A 25,341-nucleotide genomic window follows, 5' to 3' on the forward strand; every position below is an offset into this window, starting at 1 on the left:
AAATAATACAGCACGCTTTAGAATGGGTAAAAGAAAATATGGTTAAAAATCACGTTTTTACAGAAGGTTACAACAGAAATTGTCAGGATTGTTTTGTTTAAAGTCATTCATAAATGCAGGTGATTTCCGGCATAAAAAATCCATAAAATATTTCTATTTTTTTCTTCATATTATTGTTATTATTAAAATAAGAGTAGATTTTTTTCCATTCTGCTGATCAATACTTATTTTTTTAAACAAGCTCCAAATCGACAATAGCTAACAATATTCATCAACTAGTTACACAATATCTATATTGCACCACATTTTGGATGACCCAGATTTACAAATTAGAACATCGTATTTAAAAATAATTACCAATTTTTAAAATGTTTATAAATTCTCCCCCTGATACTAATTCCATTATATAATATTGTTTTCATAATTTCAACAAATACAAAAACTCCCACATTTAAAACGAGATTTTTAACCAAACTTAACGAGTTTTTTGATGAATTCCTTAAGGAGTATGTAAGCTACTAAGATAGATTACCGGCTAATTTATTGATAAAGTTATATTACCATCCTAAGTTAGTCAGCGGTTGCATTAGTACGCTTTATTTTTAGAAATTGCTGCCCGTCTTAGGCGCCAAATTAAAACTGTCCTGTAGGACATTTTTATAAGGGTTGATTGTCAAAAACTGCACAAATGCAACGAAAAATTCTAGTTTACACTGTGCATCTACTAAATTCATGTCTAAATAATTTGAATCCAGAAATAAAATCCGTGAAAACAGTTGTTTTGAAATAAAAATTTACTGAAACATTTTATCCAGCGGTCTCGATCCTTTTTTCAAAGAAATATTCATACTATCACAAACTGAAATGTAAAGTAGATATTTGAAGGGAGAAAGACTATTTATTATTAAATAAAACAAAAAAAATCTACTTTTATTTTACAAAACTAAGAGAAATATACAAAATATACAAAACTTTAGAAAAGATGGTTCAGATTTCTGTACGCATGATGGTTGGCATATGAGGAGGCGGTGGAATTTGCGAATGAGGAGGACAGCAAGTTGTCGGGTAGTATGGTGCCGCCATTGAAGGACATGATATTATTTGCCGAAATATTTTTATTGGTTCTTCCTTTCTTTCACCTCGATGTGAACACGATCCATCAAAGAAAGCACATTCAGGGAACACTCTAGTAAGAGCGGCTACCAAACCTCTTAGAATTGTTCGCAGAGTTGCCTTGGACAAGGAACACATTTCTTCTTCGGATGAGAATAGCTCTCCATCCTGTTTGGAATAGTTAAGATTCACATTTAATTTTCAGTATGACAAATATTTGACTGAGAAGGGTGGATTTTCAAACTTAGAAGGACAAAGTTGTGGATGAGTGGATAAGTAATAATAATAATAATAAATTGTAGTCCGAGTGAAATCTCACCTGATATGGGTCGAAGTAGTATTTATTACATTTGGGATTACATAAATGAGCACCTTCACCACAATTCTGAAACAAATAAGAAATCTTAATACAGAAAACAGATGTATGAACATCATTATTATTAAAAGATTATATTAGCTACCAGAAAATAAAATAATAAAGTGACTGCAATAGAAATACCGTTAAGATTCATAGCTAATACAGTAAATGTAAAAATTTTAAGATAGAGGTTATGTACTTTTAAGCGCAATTTGTTTACTCAAGGAAGACACGAACACTTTTTGGTGGGGAAAGAATAAAGCCATACATCCTATTTAATTATACATTTGTTTCTTGAACCTTGATGAACTGTTTGAAGTTATAAACATTTTCATATTTACTTACCAAAAGATTTCATCATTACTCTTCTTCTTCGTCGCCATTAAAATTGTGAGCTGGAGGATTGATATTGATTAGGAGACCGATGAGTCCAGTGATCAGATGATTTAAAGTTCTTTTGGATACTTTTAACGTACTCTTATTGAGCAAATCCTGGAAATAAAAACAAAATTATTAACATCATAATGGTGTCTCTATATATTTAATCACATGACAGTTATTTCATCATTTTAGCAAATCTGTTCTAAATATAGTATTGAGTCTTGCAAAAGTACAAAATTTTATGAAGTAAATAACGGAACTTTGGGTGCAACATTGCAAAAGACTAGTGTTTCTCACTGCCTTCTTAAAAATGTAGCATTAGATCCATTGTACAGCGTATCCCAAATTGAATTGGCTTTGAAAGGAATAGTTGGTCCAAAATCATCACATTTGAGTAAAAAAAATTGTAAAAAACTAGTTCCGATTCTCAACTGTTTGCAGCTACTTTAGAGTTATCACACTTTAAAAACTATGGAGTAATAATAATAAAAATAAAATAAACTGATCTTAACAGACGCATAATAAAAACATCACTCATGTGTGGTTTGGCAAAGTTTTGTCCAATTGACTCCGTCATTTCTGGTAGACTAAAGTATTGTCACTATGTTACTTGGTCCTGTTATTAGTCCTGCCAAAATACATATCTTAATTTCACTTATTATTAAAAAATCTACAGTTTTATGTTTTCTTTAAACATAGAAAAGAAATCAATCATAAAAAGAACAACCAAAATTAAACATTACACACAATTAACAAATTGAAGTGCAAAAAAAAAGTGTTACATGCACAATACGATCAAAATGAAATTAATAAAGTTTTCAATTATTGTAGTTCAACAATAATTTCTTGGTTGGTCACATTCTTTTTGTAATGGGCGACTGAATAAAAGAACGCGTAATTAAAGAGTCACAAGAAACACTCTATTGGTCAAAAAGATCTCGACATCATCTCACAGTGCTTCCAATGGATCACGGGACAAAAGGCGAATGTCTTACTACTGAGTAAAGTGTAGCATTTACTGATCACAATATTGGGATAGGCATTAGCAGTTAATGTCGACCATTTTCTCTATTCTATACAATGTAAATACGTGCCCAACTTTTACGGCCTAGAACAATTAGTAAATAGATAAGTTACATCTCTTTGACTTTTTGAGAACAAAAAAGCGCCATGAAATCGAACTTGGATCTGAAAAAAACCTAAAGAAAAGGCCGCAGTGATGTGGACATTTGTTGGGAGTAAGTCATAAAGAATGTCTTAATATGCTTGGGGCGAAAATGAATAAAAAACTGATTAAAAGAGCTTGAAAGTAGTTATTTAGATAAATGTAAGCAAAAAAGTAATTGAAATGGAAATGATTTTAAAAAAATCAAGCACAGGAATGCAGAAGGATGAACTAATGTTGTCAGTAAGAAATTATTTAATTTTCAAGATTAATTCTGCAAATTACAACTCAGAATTTTAAAAGAAATCACGAAAATTTATCTAAATATTCCACATGCATTGTTCAAAAATTAGCTAATTGAAACCTAATTTTTCGAAAACATGGTCTGATAGAAAAAGAAAAGAATTTTTCTAATACCTTTTCTTCACATTCAGCAACTTGCCCTGCTTTTTCTTTGGTTGACACCCCTTTTGGCTGGATTTCCTATAATATCATCATTCTTTTTATCAGCGACTTAAGTTGCTAGGGAACTATTGTATTTTTCATTATTAAGAATGTTCCTACCTGGAAAAGACCGGCGAGCAGAACTACTACAGCTAAGATTAATATATAACTTTTCTTCATGGCAATGCAAGAGTGGTGTATGGCAATGTACTCTGGTAAATCGGTTAATAAATTCTTGAATGCAACACCCTTAGACAGCTTTACGTGATTAATGTAGTGTAAATATAAAGCATTCTTTGCTCTACCTTATCTAGAAGGACACAAGAAAAAAAACAACAACTAAGCATTCAGGACTTTTAGCCTTTTCTGATTGTAAATTTCTATATTAAAAACTTTAGTATCGCTTGATATTTTTTGCAAAAATAATTCTTTAATATTCTAATTAATACGAGTAATTTTTTTCAAGTTACCTTGGTGTAAATAAGTAGATTATTTATTTAACATGGCAATGAATGAGTACCATGTACATACAGTTTATTTATCATGAAAATAAACACATTTGAAGTATACAAACTTCAGCACAAAGTGGGAGAACCATCGTCGTGACTAATTTAATAAATTTAAAAACTAAGGCAAGAATTGCAGACAATACGTAATTAAGTTCTAGGTCATGATGAATTCTGCTAAATCCATCTTTGCTGTTGTCATCACTTTAATCTACTTCGTGCCAAAGGTGTGTGCATCATTTAATTTATTCAGTTAATAAAGGAATTTTTATTTGTTGGCTTGTCCTAAAGTTGTGTTTTTTATTTTGTTTGGACAGTGCACTACGGCTAATTCTTTTGGGGCCCATCAGAATATTGAAGTAAGTGAATAAAAAGTGCAATGTTTATTAAACTTTCTTCGTTAATAATGGTGTCTGTTTACTTTCCCATCTTCATTGTATACACTAACAATGTTTAATATCTTTTTGCTTACTTAAATAAATTCCTATTACAAATAAGAAATTTATATTAACAAATAACAAATACAAATTCTTAAAATAAGCCACAAGTGTGTGCCTAATGATTTAATCTATTTAATTCTCTTAAATAACGCTAGAGTAGTGTCGATTATGGCTAATTAAACATTGTATTCAACTTCAAATTGGCAAATTTTCTACAATCTTTGACTTTGCATTAAAAGATCAGTGCCTCAATTACTTATAAAACTATTACATATAAAGGTGACAAGAACCCAGAGATTTGACGTTCTTAAGTGTCTATCACTCCCCTTTCGGGTTGATCAGCTAAATAACTTATCCAGAATTGAGCTATTCAGTAGTAAGAAATCAGTTATCTAATTCTAAATAGGCTCTAGAAATGGGTACCAGTGATACCGAGTGCAGAGTAACCATAAATATTTTTTGAAAAGGCTTTCTGTGGTTATTGCCTGAAAAACTTCACTTACTCTTCAATTCGTTGATGTTTAATTTATTTAATATTATGGTTAAAAAATATCTCAGGATATGAAATCTTCAAAAAAATTTCAAAGTTGAAACACTTGGTTAGTTCTGCAATGATGAACAATATCATTTGTAATAGAATCCAAGTTTAAATTCAATATTAGCCGCTTTTAGACTTCAAACCACCAAGTGAGATTGATTCATCAGGTTTGTGTACAGGAAAATTCAAATTCGAATATATAATTTTAATAGTAATTATTTCTTTATCCTGAGTTCATGTAAAAATGACTATTTATTAGAAATTATTAGGTTCGGTTAGGGCACTGTTTCCACGGTCCAACGGTCATAACATCCAACTCATAAGAAATTTAAAAATTATCGTTTTGTTTTATTTTTCCAAGAACGAAATATTCTTCAATAAGTAAATAAAATGAATAAGTTCATGGCTAAATTGGTTATCAGACCCACGATTAATGTTGTGAACTCTCTGTAACATGATTTCATTATCATTGTGAGGCTATTCACGAATTACGAGGCTGAGTAAGTTGATGATCTTCAAGATAACATTCAACAAAATAAAACAAACTTTTTTTGGTTAATGTTTTCATAAGTTTAAAAAGTTAGGCCCTAACATGAGGTAATACTATAAAACTGAAGATATTTACTGGTCTTTTTGACATTTAAAGAATGCAACACATTTGCTAATGACATTCTCTGTCTATCTTTTTCAGATTGAATTTCAAAACTCTTTACTAAGTTTAAATTCAATTAAAAAGGAATTTTATTCTTTGATTAATCATAACAATCTTAAAATTTACAGTTCTTGAAAAGATTTAAGCAAAATCGAGCTGACACGGTCATAGCCACTTTAATCAAAACATTAAGTAGTTTTCTGAGAAGAGTATCGTTAAGAATATGACAGGTTTTCCAGCGAGTAAAGATGTGTAATGGAAACTCTGAGCAATACCCTCCTTTTCCAAGAGAGTAAAGAGGATGGCCACGAAGTCAATCTGCAGAGTTCTGTCTCCCTTGCAATTCAGTCTTCTACATAAAGTCCAGCCCGTTAAGCGCTCAATGTAATTGAGTTAAGATATCATATATGCTTGATGAACTGGATTTTGTTGAACACAAAACAAAACACTATTACTATTGCAGGAATACTGTATATTGCATAAATGTGGGGGTAACATTAATGGAATAGAGTGGTATTCACGTAAATGTTTCGGTATTTTAAAGGTTATTCCAGGATGCCATGATGTATAGGATCTCTACAGAAGTAAACGATGCTTCAAGTAATGCAAGGCATTCTTCAATTTTTTCACTCCATTCTTCCTGGAACAATATAAGAAACGTTTTTAGCTTCTCTCTCTCCATTTCTCCCTTGATTATCATGTCACATTGCTTTTTTCATTAATGATTCCACGTTTGCAGTTTGCTTTTTCTTTCTTTTTTTTTCAGTCAGGACTCAACGTCCAACTACCATTAGGCGTCGAGGACAGGGTCGAAAGCACATACTCTACTATTAACATTTTTTTCTAACAAATTAAAAGCTACACTGGAATCTTGAACTTAAATCTTCACTTACAAATTCAAGCTTCATAACTTCTTCACTACCACCCTGTTAACTTTTAAGATTCCTGGCTGGAAATACAATAAGACTTCAGAAATGCCAAATGAACATTAATATAATAAAAAATAATGGGTTTGTGGTAATAGTTATGAACATAAATATGTAACTGGGAGATCTCCATTTCGAGACTTCGAGTAACTACTCATATTTGTTGGGAACTTCTCTCTAGGAGCCTTTGAAGCTCATTGACCGGTATGGACAGTTTTATCCATAACGAGAGAACCTTGACTGGAGATTAGCTGTGTACTGAGAAGGCTAAGAGGTTAATAACCTAAACTTTGAATAAGTATATGCTTTTGCCCGTCGGTCTAATTTACGTAACAGTTGACTTTGTAGTGGGACGTTAATTGCGTCATAATTAGATGTATATGTATTATATGCAAGTGCTAACAACTTGGTTTTCTTGAGAATATACAACTCTACCGATACAGAAATAAATTGAAATTTAAAAAAGTAACTAATCTTTAAATCCAATGTCCAATCTATAACACACGCGCCTTTAACGCGAGAAATCAAGGTTCGATTTATCTATCGGCCTAAACGATGTTCACGCAATTAGTATCTTCAGAAAAACTGGAAATTTACAGTTGATAGCGGTCTTGATACCAAAGGTACCATTAAAGCGTTTTCAAATCTTGGCCATATAGTTGCTGTTGCGTTAATCACAAAAATAACACCAAAATCTAACTAGTATACTTTGCTAATACTTTTTGCACTAATATGGACTTACAGATACGAAATTAATTAAAAAGCTAAACGATCTAAAATAGCTGCAATTAGTCTTCTCCAATCAAGTTCCTTTGCAGAATGAATTATAAACCTTGCTCTCGTTAACTTTAGCATCATATTACTCTTGGAAACATTCATTCGTTCCATAAAGTTTCATTCATTACTTAATTGGGCATTTTCCGACAGAAAATTCATTATACCCAAATCGTTTTGAAGTATCCTTCACAACCTTCTTCCAGTTCAAGAAGGCAGAAGGAGTCAGGGGCTCATTGGCTCAATCTAATGGTGGCAAAAAATGAATGATCATTATTTCTCTTGCCATTAAAAACTGTTAGTACAAATGCAAATTTTAATTCTAATAGTTGAAAAAAAAAAAAAAAAAAAAAACCTTAAAATAATATATCTTTAAAACCGCATCCATTTCACAAGTTTTACCTAAATTCTTTATTATTTATGTTTATAATTTATTTTTTTACTTAGCATCACTTGAAAAGTCATTACTAATCAATTAATTTTCTCTTAGGGTCTTGGAGGCGAAGAGGGTCAGCCCAATGTAATAATGCAATCTGTGGTGCTTGGCAAAAAGAACAAAAACCAACTTCAAGATGGAGTGGATAATAACGTAGAGGAAATTGATAATGAACAGGGAGGTTTACTGAGAAAACTATTGAAATTGATATGCCCTTGTAAGTACAAAAATACAAACGAAGGTGATGAAGATTACGATTCCATTGAATCTCCTGTTGATTTAAAATTGGAAAGATACTTGAAAATATTTAATAACAAAAGGAACAGAAAACCAAAGACATATATTGAAAAAGATGTACAGGCTAGTGAGGAAGATTTGTACAGAAGTATGAAACGTGGTAAAACTCACTCGGAAGTTCCCTTTAAAAGATGGAGGAATAAGAATAGGAATCGCATTATACCTATCAGAACTAGGAAATTTAGAGCAGGAGATCAAAGACTTCAAAATATGAACTATATTGATGATTCTGAGGAAAGTAATGAGTTCAAAGAAAAACTGGAAATAAAACCTGAATTTACCAGGAAGAACTACGAAATGTGTAGGGAGAGATGGGATGATGAAGAAGATAATAGAGATTTACAAATTGATCGTGGTAACGGAGAGACATGGAATCGTCCACAAAATCCTTATCGATTTAGACGAAGGAGAAGGTATATGCATAGACCCGAAACGCATAGAGTTGCAGGGCCGTGGAGACAACAAAGATATGGAAATAGGCAACCTGAATGCAGGTGCTCGAATGCACCGTTTCCTCAAGACATTCTTTATTTACCTCACTTTGACAGGCCTGTTAGATCAAGAAGTAGACAGCCGTCGCAGCGAGGACAAGAGTGGTCTGCAGAAAATTAGTTTATTTTATTGTAATTTCATCACAGAATTATTAAGTTTGTGAATACTAACTAAAATTAAAACAGCGTATGTTTTACATAATTATACGAAAAAATGCTATTTCCCTTTCATTTTCAATACAAGAGCTTTATATTCAACAAATTGAGCAGAAAATCATGTTAAAGAACTTAAAATAATAATAATAAAATAAAATTAAACAAAAAAAATAAAACAAATTTACTTAAACCTTACCTAATCATCCCAGGAAATTCTATAACATATTTTTTGGCAATTTCATCTTAACAAAAGGAAAAAACGAGGGAAGCGCCTAAATTTCATGTTTTTTTTTTTAAAAAAAATCGTAAGTTAGTAAAAAAAGTCAAGTAAAGGGCTCACTTGACTGTTTTAGATTAACTTAAATAATTATTCGTAGACAGTTAATTTATTTATTTAAGATTTATACTCTTATCCTTTAGGAACCCTGTCACTTTGTTGTAAGATTTTCCCTAACCAAGTGGGTAAGAGACATTAATTTAATCAAAAACTTTTCCAACAAAGTAAAATTTCAAAACAGGTTTTTTGTAAGAACCTTTATTCTCGATGTATCAATCAATGCTATTAAAGCTACTTCCCAATTTAGTCAATTTTTACATTTATCAACATTAAGTATCAATTAAATTACAATCCTTTCATTCAAATGAATAAAAAAATAAAGGTTGTAAACTATTAAATATTGTACATTCGGCGGTATGAATGACTTGATAAAATCCAATGTGAATGATCTCTGTTGAAATTCATAAACAGTAAAATCAAAATAAAAATTCTCCTTTATTTTTTCTAAATTAATTAGAACAAAACAAGTCATGACCTAATAACCTAATTGTCCCATTTACCTACTTACCTTCGCAAACGAATACAATTTATACGTAATTCAACAACATTTTGGTAACAATTTGTGTGTCACCTAAATTAGATGGACTCCTTACAAAAATTTGACCTAATTACATTGACCTACTTGTAGTGGTATTGACCCAGGTGTTAGACTTGTATTGTTTTCTTACTGTAATGTTGCAATAGTTCTTAGTGCAACATTTAGTCTTGGTGGGGCCGTCTGATTTCTGTCTCCCTAGCGCTCCCTACCTAGCTCCTAGCAGTTAGTTAATTATGTAATGAGGAATATGTCATCAGTTTGTATTATTCAAGTAGTGCAGTTGTTTTACAAAGTGAAACTTTTTAAAATAAATGATTTGGTCCAGCACAGCAACGGCTGATGCCGTTTTCCTCACTAAAGATTTTATTTTATCGAACTTTTCTTTTTAAAAGTGGAACTGTCTTTAAAAGATGGACAATTGTTTCTATTAAGCAGTAAATACAGTGAATATTATCAGCAACACCTGCAGCAACATGGTCTTGAGCGTGATCGGCAACAGCATCTTGGTCTGCAGCAGCAACAACAACTCGGCTGGGCCACAACATACGCAGGTTCTTGTTCTTCTTCTTCAACGACAACCACTGGATCATATTCTTCTTCACAGGAGGCTAGTCTGTACTTTTTATGAGTCTTTTTTCGCACCTTTTTCACTCTTAATTGTGTAGTGCAAGGCTGAGGAGCCACAACCATCATAGGGCTCGGTGTTATGCATTCCGGATCGGAATCACAACGATCTTGCAAAACACAGAGTAACTTCTCTATGTACTTCTCATATCTAGAAAGTAAAAAACGTAATTTATATTTATATATGGTACATCATTAAAATTTAAATAATATATTAATTGGGTACACGCTGATTTGTGTACCTTTTGGCGATTAATCAACCCTTATACTTAACATTTGAAACTGTAAGTTTTTGTTAAGGAGATTTTTGTACCTTTTGGATAGATTTTCCTTTTTGTCTATTTTACAAAGTTACATATCTTCTTTACAGATTTTTTTAAAATTTGGAATAAGCAATTCTATCATTATAATCTGATAAGGTGTTAAGTCGGAACCGTAACTACCACTGGAGAGATCTTTTTAAAGAATGATTATAGTTGCGTTCCCCCAAACCATCCTCAATAACAATTTTTTTGAAAAAGCGTTTTGAATAACATAGGAAGGTATTTGTACGTAAATAGCAAAATTAAACTGCGATTTCAGTACTTCCTTTTAAGAGGAGTAAGAAAAATAAACTACGATTGCAGTACTTCTCCCTAAAAGGCAAAGAGGCAAAGATTTTTTAATCGAACGACAATTCATTGATTTAAATCGGTTCACTCATTGATAATTTAAACGATTGCAGAACTTCCTCTTAGTAGGTGCAAGAGCATCAGCAACGTAGAGGAGCTTTAACCACTTATTCGAGCTGAATTTTATCAAAATCGGATTTAGCGTTATAGAAATATTGGTAATAACAGTTTTAGAAAGGGCCTTATTTGGGAGGGGCTAACTCCCCTCCTTATGAGGCACGGCGTCGAGACTTTTAAAGTGCAAATCTGTACAAAATTTCGATTGGAATGACACTTCATTCATGAAAATCGGTTCACGTGTCGATAATTTGCAACGATTGCTATACTTCCCCTCAGCAAGTGTAAGAGCTGATCGCCGCTTTAATGTTACGTAGGGGAGCCCTAACCCTATCATCCTACCAAATTTTATCAAAATCGGGCCAAGATTTACAGAGTAATTAGTAATAATAATTTTGGAGGGGGCCTTACATTAAGGGGGCTAACTCCTCTCTTGTTTAATGTACAGCGTCGAGACCCCCAAAAGGCACATCTACATAAAATTCCGAATCGAATGACACCTCATTCATGAAAATCGGTTTGCGCGTTTAGGCGCTACGTTGTTTACAAAAAAGGTAACAACAAGAACAACAAGAACAAGAACATTTTTTGAAAAAGCGGTTTTTGCTCATTTTTGGCAACTTTTTTCTCGAAACCTATTAGATCTGGGTTGTTGCAAAAAAATTACAGTTATAAAGGAGGGTTTGCCCTTTATTTTAAAGAAAATTTGGGAATTTTATCTTTTATAGAAAAAGAGAAAAAAATTGTCAAAGTTGGGTGTTTTTCAACGTTACGCTTTTTCGTGCAGTTTTTGACGATCAACCCTTATACAACTGTCCTACCGGACAGTTTTAATTAATCATTAACGTAAGCAAAATATTCTTTAAAAAAAAATCTGTAGAAAGAAAGTAACTTTCTTAGACAAAGATATCAGATTGCAAATAGTTCTAAAATATTAAATGATTCGACTAGTTTAAATTGAACAACTAAATATATTTTGAATTATAATTTAAAAACTAAATTTTAAGAAATTCATGAAGAATATTATTCACAGAAGGACTTTTTTTTAAAGTATCTTTGTTAACACCATATTGTTAGCTTTATTATCATAAGAATATTTTTAATTCACTTATTTTCGTTTTGCCAGGGTATATATCTAGATATATATTTCTAGACTTTTACAGAATTTATCTATTTCATTATTTAATACTTAGAGAAAAGCGATTTTCCACCCTTCTCTCTTTCATACATTTCAACAACTTTATTCGCTATTTTTTTAGAGCAGGATTTGTTGTGTCAAAGAAAAAGAAAAGGCCTCTAATCTTAAGTCCTGAAAACCACTTTAGTTATGAAATTTATCTTTTTTAAATACTTATTTTATTAATGCTGGCAACGGGCATGATTATTTATCCTCCATCTCTCAGGAGATACTTCACATTTATTTTTATTTATTTGAGCAACTCACCTCCAATGATTGGCCATTTTTTTACTTTTCAACTTTATCTAAAAATGAAGAAGATTCTCTCGGCATTTAGGGCCGATTAAATTACTTAGAAACTGTAACTCCGAGGTTTGATTCCGCTAGCATAGTCTAAGAAGCTGTGCTCATTCTCCCACTACTATTCTTTCCCTAGTCTGTGAGTTGAATTGTAAAACTTCTTTGCAAAAAAATATCAATAAAGTAAGATTAAAATTTAAAAGGTTGAATTGTAGATCTTCATCTCCTTAAATGTTTTAAAAATAAAAGAATGGAAGAATACTGACCTATCGACATTATTTAGCTGTTCACTTGCGTTTTGAGCGGGATCCAGGTTTTGTGGATCCTGAAAACCACCACTTAAACCAACGGCAGCCATCGGATCAAAAGGGGGATCAAAGGAAGAAGTTTTATTTTTTTTTTCTTCAACTGGGTCAGCCTTGCCACCAACTACAACTGATTGTACACAGTAAGATGGAGGATGCTGTACCTAAAATATCATATAAAAGATATATACATAATTAAACACATATAGGTAATCACACTTATGTAATATCGTCGTTGTCAAACCAATATCTGCTACGTGTAAAAAATATCAGAGATGTTGAATAAAATGTTCTCCTATAAAATTTATAATTAAAATATGCAGCAGATTTTTGAAAACTAATTTAAATTAAAGTTATTATGTGTTCTAGGTTATTTTATTTGATTTTTAGTTATTCAAATATAATAATTTATATTATTATTATATCAAAGTAGTGTAATTTGTGCTCATAGGAGATTATAATTGTCAATTATTGGCATATAGTAGGTATCAGTAAAAAAACATGTCCAATTTACATTAATATTTTATTAATGTTGAATAAAAAAAAAAAAAAAACTGGCATTAGTCAGACTTATACTTTAAACAATTATAAAATGAATGGTAGTCACGGTCAATAAACGATTTAAGTTCCTGTAACTGATTGAACTTAGATCGAGTTATTCCCAAAGAGCCGTCTTACAATGTTATAGGTTTAGGATCCTCTCGAAGAAAACGCCTTCGTTGAGGAAGTTATAATCTTTTGAATGGCGAAGTTTGAAGCACACTTCACTATTAGACCTGATCCTCTGATGTCATTCAGTGGGATCACCCTTTTTTCCCCATTTCTGGTGGTTAGATGCTCGTAATCTTATTTTTGATTACGTTAGTTTTCTTAGTTTTAATTTGACAATATTCTGGCTGACGTAGCACATTTTTTTTTTAGCAACCACAGTTCACCGTATAGTGTCATATAGCTGTCTTTTTATACGAAAATTTGGTTAGTAAACTAATCTAACATAATAGTCAAAATGTCGAAATCTCCAAAAAATGCACATGACAGACATTGGTTTGACAACGACGATGTGTATTTTGTTTAAATAACAGCTGCGTGATTTTTTATCTTATTCATGATGAAAATTTCTAATAGGACCTCAGAATTTCGGCTTTAAAGTTCTATTTTGTCTCAGTGTGCATCAGGAAAAATGTGGCTATAAATAGTTTTAGCGAATAATAAATTAGTTGGTTAAACCAGAATTGATAAATTTCTTTAACCAGCTGCTCACCCTGCATCAATTTCTGAAGTCATTAGAATAAATAACAACTAACCGCTAGAGATTTCGTTGACGGATCTTATAATTAATAAATCACCAATAATCTCCAATTCAAGATGTTTTCTACATTGCTGGTATTAATCACATGGCATCGTTCTTAACCTCCACTTTTTCTAAAATATATGGCTACAACTTATGAAATTGTTAAGGTACATTAAAGTTAAACAAAACTTCTAGTTTTGAAGAAGAGTAGATACGAATACTGAATAAGAAAGTAAAAAAAAGTGACCAACGTAAGGTTTTCTCCTTTGGATCAGTTATTTAAGTTGTAACATCAATATTTATCAAAGTTCAGTCCTGACTCTTGCAATTATATTCACTGCAAAATGAGTGGGTCATACGTTTCTGTTGTACCATTTTTAATACTACTTTTATTGCTCTAAATGATTTTCTTATTTTTTTTATAATTAAATCAATTTTGGTTAATTCTATAATGAGCACAACCTACCTGGAGATAAATAAACAATTAAGCTAAAAAAATGTCATTTATGCAATTTCTTGAATGTTAATGAAAGATGATCTGCCTTTTGCAGTGGATTTTGCTGTAGTTAGAGCACTAAGCTTATAATAAATAATTGTTTACACTGTAGTATAAATAATCTAAAAACTTGAATTATTTCACTTACCATAGGCATAGGTGGATATGGATGACACGGGTACATTGGATACTGGTATGGTGAACAAGGTGTAAATGGCGTTGTAGAGTGAGTCATGAATTGACCAGAGTTACAACAACATGGATTCGTGTTGCAGCAGTAAGGCGATCTGTTGCAGCAGCAAGGTGGCGCCGAGTTACAGCAGCAGGGTTGAGTGCAATCACAAACAGGAGGGCGTGAAGTCTCAACATGCACCTCAGGACAGATTATGTCCATGCACTAAAAAATAATAATAGTAATGGTGAAGAAAATCTATCCACTAAAATCAATCAATCAATCAAAAGTAGGACAGACTTGGACATTAAAACTTATCAGGTAAGAAATTTAAAAAAACAAATTATAATTTTTCAGTCTACATACTTTCACCAGGATTAATTTGCAACGAATTTCTGTAAATATCTTCAAATAGTAGTTATTTGAATGTATTCAGGTAACTTTAGAACGATCTAATTTTATCAAATTCAACTTACATTTTTCATGGATTATTAAAATTTAGCTAATTTAGATACAGTAATAATGCAAAAGCAGGGCAAATTTTTAATACTTACAAAGTTTTGGCTGCTTCCAATTGATTTAGAAGTTTAATATTTAATTATAATGCAGTATATTGAGAGTATTATGACGAGTAGTGGAAAATCCGTGCTCGTAGCTCTTCCTAATAAGACGAATCAATTAAGCTCGCTTTTCTAGGTTTTCCCGAAGTTCAGAGATGCTAAACTTTCAAGTTCAGTGAAGCTTACATATCTGAGTTAGTATTACTATTTTTATCACGAAACAAATATTGAATTTCAGCTATTACATATACTAGCTTAAAATTCTGCAAGATTATGGATTTATTTTAATTTTTACTAGGTGTGACAATTCCTTGTAATTAGATTGGAATGGATAAGAGGTGTAGATAATTGGTAAGTGTCAAGATTGCATTTTTTAAAACTTTTTTCCAAAAATTTTATTGGCAAAGAATTTCTTTTGGTCGTGCCAAACTTTTGAGATCGGGTTATCAATGGGTTTTGGCCCACTGCGTCAAAAAAATAATTTTTAGAAAATAATCTGGATTATTGTCGGATATCAAATTAAAAACTAAACTTTTTTCGAGTCTGACTATTAATTGTATGAAGTAATGAATACTGATGGGTAACCTAGTACGTTCAGGGCGAGCCAGTATTGATGATCTCTCGTTTTTGTTTTACTTTCTCTTCCACAAAGTTTAAAGTCAATTTCTCCAAAGGCTGCCAGTCTTGGTAGTCGCGCTTTCTAGCGTCAATTTCAATTACTATTTCTTGCAAAGCAATGTAATCAATTCTTGTTTCAAAAGAGTGGTGCATTTAAACAAAAAAAATTAATTTTGATATTTTTTTAATACCTTAATTGAAATTCGTGTTTCTTGAATGTAAGGTATATTTAGTCCTGGAATTAATATTTTCTGAAATTGCTCTGGCTTTACTGGACTAGTTACATTATATTTTCATTCAGAGTATTACCTTTCAGATTATCTTTTTCTAGATTCAAGAATTCTATAGATTAAAGATTTATAGACTTGAAAATGGTTTTATTGTGATGAAACATTGCACGGGATGCTTGTTGCTTGAAAAATTTACATCTTGAATTATCAATGTGCGATCATTCCGTAGCTTGGGTACTGAAAACATTTTATTTTCAATCGGTACTCTCAAGCATACAAATTTATCTGTAGCAAATTTACCTAGAGTATTAAAAGGTAACTTGTGCCACCAAATGAATATTTTTCTGTATTAATATTTATAGTATACGTACTGCCGAAGCCAGTTATTAAATTAATTTCCAGCCGCCAATTGCTCTGCAGCTGACTCTCTCCAGACATTTATCACAGTTAATTTTTTCACTTTACTTGCAAACAGTACAAGTAACTGTGGCATTGAGCAGAAGGCTTTATAATAAGTTTTTAAGTAGATCATGTGTTAATCGCTTAATCTACATCTGAATACTAGGTGTGCACAGATTAGGGTTTAGCATTTTAATACATTCTCTGCACTGTTCACACTTATTCTACATAATGATTTCCAGATCCAATGCATCATCCTGTTGAAAATGTAAACAAGGTATCTGGAATTCGTTATTTTTACCCATCTGCAGCCAAGTATTTACCCAAATTGTTACCGGTATCTTGCATCTTATGTTTCGATTCATAAAATGTCTTACGCATACTCTGCAATATTTTTTTTTTAACTTCCTAATCATGTTTCTGCTGTCATCTTTATCTTGTGTACTTAGACCTCTCCAAAGGGTTGATTAGAGAAGTATTAGTCTTCTCAAATTGCAATTCTTACTTTGGTATACTTCCTTGACCACCATTTCAAAATCAAACTCAGATTTATTTACAAAGTGATATGAACAGCCTTGTACTAGGCTTTTACCTGCGAGAAGAAGTTTAGTTATTCGATCCTACCCGCATAGTATATTTATTCTTTTTATGTGACGCAGTTTCATTGATTTCTGAAGCTCTAAGAGAGGCGCTAGAGAAGTTTATCATCCCGATAATCTAATCTAAATGAATAAAAGATAATTTTCAGTAAATATTTCACAATTTGTTTAGGTCAGAGGACGTTACAGCCTGGTTTTGGTACAAATTAGTCAACCGTAAGTACTCTTTGTATGACTACTCAAATGACGTTTCAATTTTTTATTATTATTATTAATTCTTGAATACGACTTTAATGGTCTAATAAAGATACTATAGAAGTAGGAGATGGTCAGGCCTCCCTCAAAAGTTCCATATCTGTATTTTTATCTTTATTTTTATTGCTGCCTTTATACCTTTATTAAAAATCAAATTAATTTAGAAAGACTAAATTTCTAATTTGAAGAATCTCGCCGGAACGGAAGTGAGAAAAGAACTATATATAATTTTTTTTTTCGCCATCGAGTTGCAATAAAAGTTGTGTGTAATTCTTTCCCTGTTAAATTCAGATAGCCTGACAAGCCATAATCGTATTGAACTTTATGTTGGATTTATACAATTAGTTTTATTTAATATTAATTTAATATTTATTATATAATTGAAAGATAACAATTAAGGTAAGGAGCGTTCCATCAAAAATAATTTCATGCACTTCTTACGCTAGTGAAAAGTTATTGTGAAGAATTCTGTTAATAACTGTTACATCTGGGGCACTTTATTTTTGACGATCTATGTTATCTCTTTATTTTTAAATTCGTCAGACTTACATTTGGCAAATATCCAAATTTTAATAACATCCAGATGTTTCCGGCAGTAAAATGTAATCTGTATCGCTTATCTTTATTAGATTAACAGTGCTTCTTCTGATGCTGCAGTGAAACTGCGATTATTTGTTTCTAGATTACCAGTTTATAGTCATCAAAGTAGCTGTGCTATTTTTTCCAGTATTAATGAGTGACATTTCTAATAAATCATAAGCCACAGTCATAGATCGTTAAAAAAAAAACTCACACTTGAACAGTCTGTTTGAAAGGGACATAAAAATATTTACAAAAGGCTCGGCACTGAGTAAAGTTCAATAAAATATTGCCCACGTTTGTAAACATAAGATTTGAAATGTTTTAAGGTTCATGAAACTTCCATTGAAGAAATAAGTCAAGTTTTTGTGTTTGTTTAAACCAAGTGTTGATCAGTTCTCCATTAGAAGGGCATTCGTTTCACATATTTAAAGAAATCCCTATATTCGATAGTATTCAATTAACTTTTTGAAAATAAAACTGTGAGGTGAAAAGAAAGAAAAAGTATGATTTTCTTGAAGGCTAAACATTTTCTTCTCTGTTTTTAAATGAAATTGTTTTTATGCAAACAGCTATTTTCAACAATTTGGGTTAAGGCAATAGTCCTCAGTTGGACCCAAGCTACTTTTTATTTAAGGGCGGTTTATGCTTGACAAAAATCTTACAAAAATACAGCAACTATAATACATTACTTTAAATTATAAAAAATTTGTAAATAATTAACATCATAAATGTACATAATCCTCTCATCGCTAAACATACTTATTTATAAGAAAAATTTGATTGAGAATGAAGCATTCACCAACTTATCACAAATAACCCTTTACTCATTTGGGTTTTACTAAATTTAAATGTGATCCTCATTTTTAAAAAAGGCAAGTAGACTGTCATGGTAAAATGAACGTTTGGCATTTTGCTAGCTCCTCTCATGTTTCTTTATAGATGAAAGTCCTTGTTTCAAAAGAAGGCTAACGGGAAAGTTGTACGTGAAATTGTTTATTACGATGTTAGAGTTTAGTTGATGAAAAGTTTGAAAAGAAAAAGTTTGCCAGCTAATGCAAGCAACTTTATTTAAAGAATGTTAAGTTGTAAAACTATAAAATAATTAACTTACGGAATATTGTAAGTTCAAAATTTATGGGTGCCAATCATTTTCACAATTCTCATCTAAACTCTTTAAAATCTAAAAATAGAAGAATTATAGAGTACAAACTAAATTACTGAACATAGTTCCAAATTGTTTTCTTAAGGTAGCAGAAAATTTATTACTGAAAGGTGGTAAATTTTGTTAGTGTACGCCACATACGTAAAACCTAGAAGTTTATTTGTCCTCAAACTAATAGTGTTAACATGTTTGTCAAATGACATTTTTTATTATGTAAAAATTACTCTATAATCTCCAACCGAGTTAAGCCTCCTCAATAGGAAACCATTCGTGTAATAATCAAAGACTATTTTTAGAGTTTCTCGTCAGAAGCAATTAAATATTTCTAGATATTCGCCGATAACCCATTAGTATAGCATCATTCTCTCTCGTAAATCTGAGATAATTGGTAAATACACCGGTTAGCTGGGGGATCTTATCTTTTTAATATCTTTAGGTCGTCCGCATGGAACCAAACAGAAGCACACACCAGTATCAGGTCTACAACATTTGCATACTCAGTAACAGTATTCAGATGAGTGGAGGCACCTTATGTTACATAATAAAGAAGCTGTTAATTTTACATGAACTTAGAGACCAAATCATTTGATTAGCGATCCACCATTACTGCGAGCTGTTGTTTCTTTAAAACTGAGCTCACCTTAACAAAATGCACTACTTTAGAATAAATAACGTCAACATGAAGAGAGAACTATCCAGCAAAAGAGATTGGAAGGTCTTATTGGTATTGATTGACTTCCTTGCCTGACACAATGTTGGTTTGAGGTTAGGATTTGTTTGAAACAGTGGGAGATCAAATGAAATACCCTGCTATCAAGTTTCTTAGCAATAGTTATGAATAGAAATACGGAAACTCAACATCTGCCATCATTTTTAAAAATGTGCTAAACATGGTCTAGTTTCAAGCTATCTAGTTACATCTCAGAAAATAGTAACCCACTGAAAAATTTTGTTAACGCTTAGCTGAATAATATAACAGATTCCTCAATAATATTGAAGAATTATTAGCAATTTGTAGTTGACTTCAAGTGTATTTACTTTTTCTTTCAAACCTAAATCTCTGTAAAGTCAGGGTGTCTAAAGAGAATGATAAGAATATAAAATAAAAAATAGTTTTATTTTTCTTTCGTATAAGTCACTAGAAGTGTATGATAAGTTTTGCAGAAAATCCTTCAGGCTTTATTAATAATATGGCTACAAGCAACTTCAGGTTTTGTTACTTTTATTAGAGATGTACAGAAATTTTTAGTTCAGTTTGTGCACTTTTATTTTTATTTTTTCGTTAGCCGAGCGGTTAGAGGCAAAGCTAATATTTATTGTGGTACTGGGTTCGATTCCCGGTCTCGGCCTTGGCTTTTATTGAATGGTTAATAAAAGAAATTTACAGTAAAGCATGTTTGCTATTCGCCTCCGTCCACGACATCTAATTCGGTAGTTGGACGTAAAGCCCCGCTTGAAAAAATAGGCATTACTTTATTTAATTATTATTATTATTATTTTTAAATTGGATTTTATCTTTACCTAAAAGAATAATCCCACTTATTTTTGGATATCAACTAAACATTTTTAATTTTCTGGCTTCTACTTTTTCTCAGTTTCCATAAAATTCGGTTATCACATTCGGTCCAGACCATTTCAAGATCCGGTTGGACAAATTACTGGTATTGAATCACTCTGTCAATTTTTTTTTTTTTTTTTGTTATTTATGTTTGCCCAAAGTTATAAAGGCATAAGAACCAATTCATTTCAGAGCCAAAGCTCTAAAAGCGACCTTTGCACATAGTAAGACCCTCTTAACATAATTTCGAGAATGTCATAGTTTTCACAAATTTTCTTCTTAAATAAGAAGTATTGCTATGAAGCTCTTCTAACATAGAAGGAGGTAAGTGATTTTTCTTTTCATTCAATGGGATTTAAACATTTAATTTTTTTTTAACCAATCTAAAATTGTAAATAAACCATGGATAAGTTATTAAAAGCACAAAATAAACATTTTTTATGAAAAATATTTTTCGTAGAATGTTAAAAACGTGCCACAAGAATATACACTTGTAATCAAAGTACATGTTTGGCAAAAAAAAAAAAAAACATAATTATTAATTTAAATTCGCTTAGATTAACAATGTTAAACATACAAATTTGTTAATTCACATTAAATCGTTGACTTTATTGGGGCATCTTAAATTGGTATCATAGAAACCTTAAAAGAACGGAAAATTTTCGCTATGGAACAAGTATTCGAGAACAGATTTTCGTAAACATCAAGCGACATCCTTTTTTTTGTCGTATGATAAGTCACTAGTGTGAACTGGGCCTGACCCGGAAAGCAATATGGAAACGCTACACTTGGCAACCGTTGCGGTTCCATCTGCCTAACGTGATGTGCCTTTTTCCTATCTGTGGACATATTTAGCAATGTCCAAAACCATTTCAGAACAAAATTGCACATCGACATATTCATAATTACTTTTTGGAAAATATTTATTCGTCTACTCTACTGCCTTATCAACAGTCCCATCTTGCAATAGACTGTGTCTCCATCATTTTCGTTTTTGTCTGTGGCGTACTTCCGCCATTTGCTGACAATTTCCTTAAACCTTGCTTTATTATCCTACTTTTCAAGGTCTTCTTCTTACACGGCTATCTCCCACCCCTCCTTCCTTCCAAAAAAGGATTTCAAGTACTCTTTCAACATTGCCAGACCGTTCTGGAGCAATTTTAGCGACCAAATTTCTTTTTCTTTGTTTCCTATACATTAAGAAGTTTTTATAAGTTTTCACCATTCCCTAAGTTACTGCAGGTTGTTGCGGGTCCTTATTTCCGCGGACCTAATGTACAGGTTTGGTGTAGAAAACTTGTAAGTCTCCAGACCAACACCCAGGTGTAAAATCTTAACCATGTGTGTTAAACAATATAACGAAATAGTAATAGTCCCAATCAACATTAAGTTTTATATTTTTCCTTAATTTGTTACTTATCATGATAACCTTGTCTTTACGCGTCAGGTACTGCCGTTTTAGTGCAATAGACGGAACTACCACTTACATTATATTAATGAGGATAACAAAGAAGATAATTTTAGTTTTGCTCACAAGTTTTAGCGCAAATTAATGTTCATAGCTTCCCAGAAGGGAGTATTTGGGGCTGTATTGATATTTGTGGTAAAAGAGTTATTGAGGCTTAACAACAGATTTGTTTATTGTATTGTTTTCAATAAAATTATAGCTAGTGAAAGCTATAAGAATAAATTATTTGTACAATGATTGTACAAATATTTCAAAAACAAATGTAAAGGTACTTTATGAATCCCAAAAAATATCATGTTTCTAATGTTCTATTTTCAGTTAACCAACTTGATATTACCAAGTACCCTGTGTATGTTATATTTACTAAGCAGTCAGAAATTATGAAGTAACAAAGACTCTTACATTAAGCACTACTAATATGAGATAATACGGAATTTTATAAAACTTACTACTTACTGGATTGCATTTCACGCTACAAGATAGGCCTTCAAGCGACAACTAAAAAGAAAAAAAAAATAACTAAAATAAAATAATTATTAATGGAAATACCTTAATCTTAGTATATCAATGTTTTTTCCACATCAGACATATGCCTTATGTACAATGATTATAGTTTCATCATTAAAATAAAGGAAGTAAAACTCACTTGTAATAAAATTAATGTGAAGAAAACAGTAGAGACCGTTACAGGTTTCATAATGAACTAATTCTAAAAATTATGTCAAGGTAAACAATAACAAGAATATACACATCTCAGCATGGATAATAGTTGATAAGACAGACATTATTCCGTAAATGGTATTTCTTACCACTACACCTTGCTGTATGTCTTGGTAAGCACTTGTAGACTTGGACACTGTAACTGTATATGACTGCTTCATTTGAGGATATGTTCCTATTGAAGAATGGAGAATTCGTGTTTATCCTTTCATTCATACTCAGATTTTGTTATTTTTACTAAAGAAGTATAGCCTCACATCATTGTTGAAGTAGGGCCACAGTAAAGATATGACTATAAGCACAATAATGAAATTTTCGTCTGCCTCTGGCCTGCATCCCCCATTGCACTATAATAAAACATTTCGCTGCCATAAAGTTCCTTCTTGACAAGCAGCATTTTTCCTGAATGCCTGAGCACCCAATAAATAATACCAATATTCTTTAGAATGTCTATCCTGGAAGTTTCATCCTGTCTTGAATTAAGTTCGTAGAATTTGCTAACCAGTAGAGTCACCTAGTCTCTAAAAAAATTAAGAATTTGAAATTAATTATCTTTTTCTGAAAAGACATACCCTAAATATTAAATAGTAGGCTTCTCATGATATGCAATCAAGCCGAGCTTGATTTTCTATTGACTGAACACATCAGCCGTTTTGCAGTTCTTCAGATAAATATACTCAGAGGAAATTCTCTCCACAGCATTGAAATGAAAAGACGGTAAGCAAATTCGAAAGATTCAAGCTGATAAAGATGTTACAGATTGTAAAAAAAGATACTAGATATTTTGTCTTTCTTAGAAATTTAGAATTAAGTAAAGTATTTTTTAATCTTAAATAGACACAAAACTTCGAATTAAGTGTCTTATTTTCAAAGCTCAAAAAAACAATCAGTCTTCTTCAAAGCTCAAAGTAAACAATCAGTCTTTTTCAAAGCTCAAAAAAACAATTAGTCTTTTCTTTTTATCCTCAATACTAAGCTCTTCCAAAATTACTTTCTCAAAGCGCTTTCCGCAGGGGTAAAGCTTTCTAAATTGAAGACCTTATGTCACATCAATACAGCTTCTTTAATAGTTTGAAGCAGCAAACTCTGAGTCAGCATTTCTACACTTCATAACAATAATTTCCAAAAAGCAGTATAACATTTGTTGTGTAAGTCGCTGAAAAAGATAGTTTGACCCACGAGTTGTCACATCAATAAGGTTATTTCAGAATAAATGTATCAACAGAGAAAATTGCAACTACATTAATATACAGTAGTTAACCTGTCGAAATGCACCGCCCTAAGAGCAATGAGAAGAGCTATTTATTGAAATCTATATTAGCTAAACTTAGAATTATTAATAAATACACATTTTAAAATACCACTTACAAAATAAATTTAAATAGTATCTGCCTTTTATGTGGTATGTTCTAAAAGAGGATTTGATCCACATATTCATGGTATAAGGACAGAGCATCTTTCAATTTACCTTTTGTGTTAACTCAGTGCAGTAGAGTTGTAATGAAAACTATATACTGTTATCTGTATGAATGTTTCACTTTAAAAGAACAGTTAATAAGTTAAAAAATTAATTAATGTTTTGTATTTGATTTCTTCATTAATTATTTCGACTTTATTTAACTTTATACTTACTAATTTTCCAAACTTAAAAATACCATGAACTGATCTTTTGACCTTACTTCAATGGCATAATTCAAAATGTTTCTCTCAGTTATTTGTGATTATGATTTTATATGTAATTTGTATTAATTTATGCTTTACCCAACTGTATTTGAAACAGGACGTGAGTCTTATAAATCCAATGAATAAATAAAATACAAACGAGTCAGTCAAATCTCAATGTGACAGGGACAAAATAGACTTTCATTCACAAAATTACTGATGGTGCAATTAATGGAAATGCTTAAAGCAATTTAGCTAACCATATCAGTATCAATAACTGTTTTACTTGTTCGTTCTAAAATACCGATCTACAAACAAAAATTTTTGGAAAATTATAAAACTGCTTCTTTTTCAGATGAATAATCATCGGTACTAAATGGTACTCTTAATATATTGATCTAAATCGATACTCTTAATCTATTTAAAACGTACACATTAATCTCGACTCCTACAATTCACCAGCGTAAAACTTCCACTAAAAGTTTGGCTGATAGTGAACTAACAAATGAAGTCAAAAGTTCTTTTTGTAAGTTTTAATTAATTTTATTACAACAACCGGACAGTTGTATGAGAGAAGATGGAAGATGCATTAAAAAAAAAAAAAATAATTATTATATTATAACGAGAGCTAGGGATGAGTTTGTTAAATTTAATTTGTTTAGGATTCTTTTTTACAAAAGTCTACTGACAAATAGTCTTTATTTAGTTTGAATATAATTGACACCACATGACTTACTTTCTTTGAGAAATCTGATCTGTACCTCCACTATTTTGTTTGATTGGCCCAAAGTATATAAGTTTTTTTGTATTACGAAGTATTTTTCAAAAAAAAGAAAAATGTTCCGATGATACGTTACACCCACTGCATAATAATTATAATTTT

At 31.4% G+C, this 25,341-nt stretch overlaps 2 protein-coding genes across 7 annotated transcripts; one reads left to right on the forward strand and one right to left on the reverse strand.

Moving 5' to 3' along the window:
- Positions 1-21: 21 nt before the first annotated feature.
- On the reverse strand, positions 22-23,545 carry LOC141456410 (uncharacterized). Of its 6 annotated transcripts, XM_074132395.1 has the most exons (10): positions 22,886-23,540; positions 22,533-22,574; positions 14,622-14,870; positions 12,648-12,850; positions 10,016-10,327; positions 3,582-3,771; positions 3,435-3,500; positions 1,817-1,963; positions 1,433-1,498; positions 22-1,281 (listed from the first exon to the last, which is right to left on the reverse strand). In XM_074132395.1, exons 1-6 carry the CDS (start codon positions 22,955-22,957, stop codon positions 3,768-3,770), a joined length of 882 nt encoding a protein of 293 aa, XP_073988496.1. In that variant the 5' UTR covers positions 22,958-23,540; the 3' UTR covers positions 22-1,281; positions 1,433-1,498; positions 1,817-1,963; positions 3,435-3,500; positions 3,582-3,767. The 6 variants fall into 6 exon arrangements, with proteins under 6 accessions (XP_073988496.1, XP_073988507.1, XP_073988517.1 ...); XM_074132377.1 differs by lacking the exons at positions 22-1,281; positions 1,433-1,498; positions 1,817-1,963; positions 3,435-3,500; positions 3,582-3,771 and adding an exon at positions 4,382-6,237 and having other exon boundaries at positions 22,886-22,971; positions 23,054-23,545; XM_074132385.1 differs by lacking the exons at positions 22-1,281; positions 1,433-1,498; positions 1,817-1,963; positions 3,435-3,500; positions 3,582-3,771 and adding an exon at positions 4,472-6,237 and having other exon boundaries at positions 22,723-22,971; positions 23,054-23,084.
- On the forward strand, positions 3,832-8,803 carry LOC141456404 (uncharacterized). Its single transcript, XM_074132358.1, has 3 exons — positions 3,832-4,194; positions 4,285-4,326; positions 7,788-8,803. Exons 1-3 carry the CDS (start codon positions 4,132-4,134, stop codon positions 8,640-8,642), a joined length of 960 nt encoding a protein of 319 aa, XP_073988459.1. The 5' UTR covers positions 3,832-4,131; the 3' UTR covers positions 8,643-8,803.
- Positions 23,546-25,341: the final 1,796 nt, after the last annotated feature.

The sequence above is a fragment of the Rhodnius prolixus genome, unplaced genomic scaffold (assembly GCF_049639745.1).
Source record: "Rhodnius prolixus isolate KJV_2025 unplaced genomic scaffold, Rpr scaffold_1, whole genome shotgun sequence".
Lineage (NCBI taxonomy): Eukaryota > Metazoa > Arthropoda > Insecta > Hemiptera > Reduviidae > Rhodnius > Rhodnius prolixus.

Excerpts from the sequence above, each read along its gene's own strand:
- LOC141456404 (XM_074132358.1), top strand. The coding sequence starts at position 4,132 with ATGATGAATTCTGCTAAATCCATCTTTGCTGTTGTCATCACTTTAATC. Across the intron at positions 4,195-4,284 it reads TAATCTACTTCGTGCCAAAG|TGCACTACGGCTAATTCTTT; the intron begins GTGTGTGCATCA and ends TTGTTTGGACAG. Across the intron at positions 4,327-7,787 it reads GGGCCCATCAGAATATTGAA|GGTCTTGGAGGCGAAGAGGG; the intron begins GTAAGTGAATAA and ends ATTTTCTCTTAG.
- LOC141456410 (XM_074132377.1), bottom strand. The coding sequence starts at position 22,957 with ATGAAGCAGTCATATACAGTTACAGTGTCCAAGTCTACAAGTGCTTAC. Across the intron at positions 22,575-22,885 it reads ACATACAGCAAGGTGTAGTG|TTGTCGCTTGAAGGCCTATC; the intron begins GTAAGAAATACC and ends TTTTCTTTTTAG. Across the intron at positions 14,871-22,532 it reads GTAGCGTGAAATGCAATCCA|TGCATGGACATAATCTGTCC; the intron begins GTAAGTAGTAAG and ends ATTATTTTTTAG.